Source organism: Myotis lucifugus, unplaced genomic scaffold (assembly GCF_000147115.1).
Source record: "Myotis lucifugus unplaced genomic scaffold, Myoluc2.0 scaffold_446, whole genome shotgun sequence".
In the NCBI taxonomy this organism is placed as follows: Eukaryota; Metazoa; Chordata; class Mammalia; order Chiroptera; family Vespertilionidae; genus Myotis; species Myotis lucifugus.
In genome coordinates, this window is record NW_005871494.1 from 690,589 (window position 1) to 696,320 (window position 5,732).

General features: G+C 56.5%; 1 protein-coding gene across 1 annotated transcript; it reads right to left on the reverse strand.

The window, feature by feature from the left end:
• Window positions 1-4,013: 4,013 nt before the first annotated feature.
• On the reverse strand, window positions 4,014-5,460 carry GADD45G (growth arrest and DNA damage inducible gamma). Its single transcript, XM_006102941.3, has 4 exons — window positions 5,390-5,460; window positions 5,039-5,140; window positions 4,713-4,926; window positions 4,014-4,621 (listed from the first exon to the last, which is right to left on the reverse strand). Exons 1-4 carry the CDS (start codon window positions 5,440-5,442, stop codon window positions 4,511-4,513), a joined length of 480 nt encoding a protein of 159 aa, XP_006103003.1. The 5' UTR covers window positions 5,443-5,460; the 3' UTR covers window positions 4,014-4,510.
• Window positions 5,461-5,732: the final 272 nt, after the last annotated feature.

Consider the following 5,732-nt stretch of genomic DNA (forward strand, 5'->3'; position numbering starts at 1 on the left):
CTCTTCTGGCCTTCAAACAAGCCCCTTCAGACTATTACTGAGTTTATGCTAATGAGATGACTTTTGGGGACCCCTAAAAAGCTGCAGGCCTGGGGCTGGTCCCCAGAAGAACAACCATGGGATTAGATGGTTAAAACTTTCAGCCCCAACCCCAACCTCCAGGGAGGGAAGAGGGGATGTAGACAGAGCTGTGTCCGATGGCAAAGATCTCATCCATCGTGGCGAAGTCCTGGAGCCTCCAGAACAACCTCCAACCACTCGAGAGCTTCTGGTGGTGAACACATCGCAGAGCTGGGAGGGTGGCGCCCAGACACGGCGTGGAAACTCCGGCCCCTCCCCATGCTTTGCCCTGTGCGTCTGGGTTGCAGGCTCCATCCCCATCCCCAGTTGGGGCATGTGCAGGAGGCAACCAACTGATGTGTCTCTCTCAAATCAATGTTTCTCTCTCTGTGTGTCCTTCCTCCCTTCCATTCTCTCTAAAAAAAAATCAATGGAAAATATAGCCTTGGGTGAGAATTAACAACAACAAAAAAACTACAATGAGATACCACCCCAGGCCTGCTAGAATAGCTATTATCAGCAAGACAGGTAATAACAAATGTTAGAGAAGTTATGGTGAACAGAGAACCCTCATTCAGTGCTGTAGGGATGTAGACTGGTACAGCCACTATGGAAAGCAGTCTGTCTGTTGGTTCCTCAAAAAATTAAGAACAGAGTTATCTCAAGGTATGCTGCAGCAGCCCCTCTTCCGGTTATCTACATGAAAAACTCAAAGACATGTATTGGCAAAGTTATATGCACCACTATGTTCACTGAAGCATCATTCTCTGTGGCCAAGACATGGAGACCACCAAAGTGCCCTGCGATAGAGGCTGGATAAAGAAGATGTGGTCCATGTGCACCGTGGAATGGTACTCAGCCAAAAGAAAGGAAGAAATAATGCCATTTGCAACAACATGGATGGACCTTGAAAATATTATACTTAGTGAAGTAAGTCAGTCAGTAAAAGCTAAGAACTATATGATTTCACTCTGCCGGGCGATTGGCGGGGCGAATGGGCCCCGGCTTGCACCCGCCTTGGCCTGTCACCACTAAACGTTTTGGGGAAGAAACAGATGGTCACAGCCCGAGAAGGTTGGACTGGAGAGAAACCAGAAGAACGGAAACCAATGGGGAGGGAGAGAAGCAGAGGGCAGTGGGAATGCCGCCATGGCCTGCAATGCCCGCCTGTTAGGTGGTCTGTGGGTTCTCATAGCATTACCTGCCTGTGTGGGAGAACGGTGCTACTGTGTCCCCATCTCACTTCTTCCTGGCAGAGTGCTCTGGGCAGGGAAGTGAGTGCCCAAGGCTGCAGCCCCGGCCCCGCACAGCATGTCAGACCCCCTGGGCTCCTCCTCTGCTGGAGCCCCTCCTGGGAAATGCCCAGACAGTAAATGTCCACAGAACGAATGAAAGCAGCAATGAGGAAATGAATGAATGAATGAATGAATGAATGAATGAACGAACAAATGAACCATCCACCTCTCCCACCCCCAAGCCCAGGCCCAGGGCTGTGCTTTCCTCCCCAGCCCAGCTCCCTCGGGCTCTGAAGACCTTTGCTGCAGTTGGGTGGAATCGGGCATCGCTGGGTGTTTCCAGCAGCTCCCAGCAGCCACTTGCTCCCAGAATCCAGACTGCAGCCAGCAGCCCTCGCCCTTCACCGACGGCAGGTGGCCACAGCCTCCTCCATGCCTGGGACTCAGGCACTCTTTAACTGTACACTTTACTTGCCGAAAGAAGTAAATTGTCCAGCATTATTTTTCTGTAAGTTAAAGAAGGAAAGTTTGACCTATACTAAAAAACGGGGCTGCTGACAGAGACCCAGTATTACTTTGTCCCAGCACAGGATCGAGGGGGTGTCAGGGCTGTGGGCATCCCGCAGGCCCCAGTGGTCCGCCTGCCAGCTCCACCTCCCTCCGCGCAGCTCAGCTGTGCCAGGCGGGCCTGCCTCACTGCCCCCACTTAAGTAATAAAGTCTCCTCTGTGCTGAGGAAGGAGATTCCCTTTTGCCCTTTGGGGGGACACACCCCATGAGGAATGCAGGGTCTGACCAGCTGTTTGTAACAGTGTTGCGTGTGTTTAAGTATGTGCACCGCAGGGGAGAAGGAGAGAGGGAGACCCCAAAATGTGGTAGCCTTTCTTTCACTTCTGTTCTACAAAATGAATAAGCGGATACAAACAAATGTATGTCTGCAACGAATGCACACAACTTGGATAAACTTACAAAGTTATCTAATGAAAGTAGCCTTCCTCCCAATGTCAGCGGCTGGGCTGGAGCTGGGATGTGGCAGCAGGTGAAGTGCTGGGCCCTGGACCCAGACAGGGTCCCGAACTCGCATCCGCTTCTGGTCTGTGATCGTCAGCAGACGCCTTCAGTCACTTTTAAGTATCGTGGTCATTCATGTTAGTTCGCAGAGGACTGTGCCCAGCAGCCCACACGCTCGACTCAAAAATCATGTGATAATTAGTTGTGTGTGCATGACCACTTCAGGTTGTCAAAGTATGAATGCAGTCATGTATTTTTAAGCACTGTGCATTTGTGTACATGTCCTCCAAGGCATTTCATTCTAATAGCATTCAGCACCCATTCATACAGAACATGGAAGCACAACCTTTGGGGCTGGCACTGTGTCCCAGCATGCACTCCCCCCCCACCCCCGCACATTCTCCTAGCCCTGGGGCTCCATGGGGTGGCCTTGCTGTAAATTCTAATCGGTGAGGCGTTTCTTAAGGGCTGTCAACTGAACCAGGGTCGCTCGGCCAGCCTGCTCGGGGCAATGCCCTGCTAAACACACGGGTGGAAGGGTCCCCCTGCAGGTGTCTTCGACAGCTTGCTGTGGGAATGGCCACCTCAAAGGTTCTGCCTCAGCCAGGGAAACTTGGGGTTTTAAGCAGCTGAATTATTCTTTGGGCTTTTATCTTCTAGAAGGAGAAAGGTTTTTAAGAGCTGATAAATGTGAAACATGATGCTTTCATTCCGGGAAGAATAAGCTCATATAGTCCTGTTGCAGTGCGAATGCTTCCAGGATTTGGAGAAAATGTAAAAAGCGGCACCAACAAGGCAGAACAGCCACCTGGAACCGCTGCTAACAGCAGTTCTTCTCCTTTTTAGAAAAACAGCACCCGCCCCACCCAGGAGGCTCGGTGGCCCCAGCACTGTTACCAGCACGCAAGTCAGGAGAGGTCAACCAACCCACACCTGCCTAATAAGAAAGGTTCACTTGGGACATTCCCCCCTGGGTCCTTCTAAGCAAGCCTTTACTGAAAAGATTTAAATTCTTTCTTCCACGTCTCTCCATGGAGCTGAGCCGCAGCAGCCCTGTGCTGTGGGCAGAGAACTCGGAAGAGTAGACAGCAGATGAGACTTGCTCACACCTGCTTGTATAGACGATGCCTTCCCATTTTTGCTCAGATCTTTTTCTGTCACAGCCACGACAAAACGATGACTCATGCTTAAATGCAGCCATCATGTCATACTGATTGCTAATACCTTGGTGACAATGCTGGGCCATTCCTTTAAGAGGAAAAGGAACCTCAGGGACCACAAAGGGCTGCTTCCTCGGCACAAGGCAAAGCTCATTGTGTAGGAAGGCTGCCTGCCCTTGTAAGCTGTTCAGATAAGCAGCTGTCGAAGGGGAAAGGGGGGGGGGGAAGGGGGAGGGGAGAGCGAGGCTGCTGTTATCAGCTGGGATGGCCAGCTTTTAGCTGTGGCACTGATGTCTTATCTCAAGTATGCTCCCATCTTGCAAATTTAAAAATCTTCCTAAAAGGAGAAATACAGGAGCTGGTCTCAAGTCCTGCCCTAACTCTGGGCAGCCTCCCCTCCTCCACTTCGCGCTCCCTGGGGGCCTGTAACTCAGCCCAGACAGGAGGACAGAACAGGTGCCTCCAGCTCCATGAGCTGCGGCAATATCTGCGCCTGCAGACCAGCTCCCCCTCGGGAAGGACCCCCTGCCCTCAATAAAGAGAGTAAGTTTGTTTCAGTAAGTTTATTGTAAAAGTCAAAACTGCAGCAGCATAATCCTTTAGAAAATGAAGCATCGCCCGGATCCCTTTTGAAACAGCAGTGCAGACTGCTAGGTCGGTCAGAGCTCCAGTAGCTGTGCAAGTCCAGGCCGCCTGGCCTCGCCTTTCCCCTGCTTCCTGCCCACGGCGCAGGCTGCTGAGTCACGCCTGCCCGGCCAGTCCGTCCTTCGTCCTTCCCAGCACCGCGGCCAACCTCTGGCCTTCCGGGGCGAGCACCGGCTCCCCACACTTGTAGAGTCCTGGGCTCTGGGCCAGGCCGCCCCTGCCGCCTCCGGGCCCCCTCCTGGGAGGGAGCCGCGCCTCCTCCTGGCACTCCACGGGCCCCCGCTTGCCAGTCTCCACGCCGAACTCCGGCGCCCTCCGAGGGCGCGTCCGCAGAGCCAGCCCGGGGCTACGCGCTCGGGGGCGCCTCCACATAGATCAGACCACGGCCCGCCGCCGGCTGTCACTCGGGGAGGGTGATACTGGGCACCCAGTCGTTCACGCTGCGGCTCTCTTCACAGAACAGGCTGAGCTTTTCCAAGGCGGGGTCCTTCCAGGCGTCCTCCTGGGGGTTCTGCGGGGAGAGCGCAGAGGTCAGCCAGGTTGGCCACCGGCGCCACCCGGGCCTGGGGTGGGGGAGCAAGGAGCCGGGGGAGTACACTCACCGAAATGAGGATGCAGTGCAGGTCTCCGGGCGCGCCCGCCTCGTCGCCGGCGCCCACGATGGCCGCCAGCCGCTGCACGTCGCCCACACGCACGATGTCGATGTCGTTCTCGCAGCAAAAGGCCTGGATCAGCGTGAAGTGGATCTGCAGCGCAATGTCGCCCTCGTCCTCCTCGTCGGCGGCCAGCACGCAGAAGGTTACGTTGTCGGGGTCGCTGCGCGGGCAAGGAGGGAGCGGTGCGGTCAGGGCCAAGAGCCCTGGGGTTCCCCGCCGTCCCCCCGCCGCGACCCGTCCCCAGTCCCTCTGCGCGCCGCGTCTGTACTCACACGTTCAGGACCTTGGCGGACTCGTAGACGCCGGCGGTGAGGCAGCCCTGGCGCTGCGCCGACAGCAGCAGCTCGTGCAGCGCTTTCCCGGCGCCCTGCATCCTGGAACAAGCCAGTGCGTGAGCGCCGAAACGCGGCCGAGAGCCCCGCCGACGTACACCCCGCCCGGCTCCCCCAGCCGGCGGGCTCCCCAGCGGGCGGGCTCCCCAAGCCGGCGGGCTCCCCAGCCGGCGGGCTCCCCAAGCCGGCGGGCTCCCCAACCGGCGGGCTCCCCAGCCAACTGGCTCTCGCCTGACCAGTGGTCACAGACCTCCCCGCGCTCACAGACATCCGGCACCGGCGCCTACCTACCTGGCTGTGCTTTCAGGAACCGTGTCCTGGCCGCGGATTTCTTCCAGAGTCATGGTGCGGGCGGTGGGCGAGCAGCTGAGGGGAGCCGTGCAGCCCCGCTGGCGCGCGCAAGCAAGTTCGCTGGCCGCTGCTGCGCGCGCTTATAAAGGCCGGGGAGGCGCTGCCATTGGCCGGCGCCCGCTTTCTGATGCAAATGAGGCGGCGACGGGCGGCTCGTGCCAGAAGGCCTCGTGGGGAGGGCTGCGGGGGATGACAATGCCTCAAATCTGCCGCTTTTGTCGGGTGTTACTAGGCAGACTGGGAGCCTGCAGATTTCATCTTGCTTTTTTTTAAGTCCTTAAAA

What these genes read in the sequence shown, in the direction of transcription:
- GADD45G (XM_006102941.3), bottom strand. Translation starts at nt 5,442, where the DNA reads ATGACTCTGGAAGAAATCCGCGGCCAGGACACGGTTCCTGAAAGCACA. An exon ending in GTTCCTGAAAGCACAGCCAG is followed by an intron (nt 5,141 to 5,389) that starts GTAGGTAGGCGC and finishes GGCTTGTTCCAG; the next exon opens with GATGCAGGGCGCCGGGAAAG. An exon ending in TCCGCCAAGGTCCTGAACGT is followed by an intron (nt 4,927 to 5,038) that starts GTGAGTACAGAC and finishes TTGCCCGCGCAG; the next exon opens with CGACCCCGACAACGTAACCT.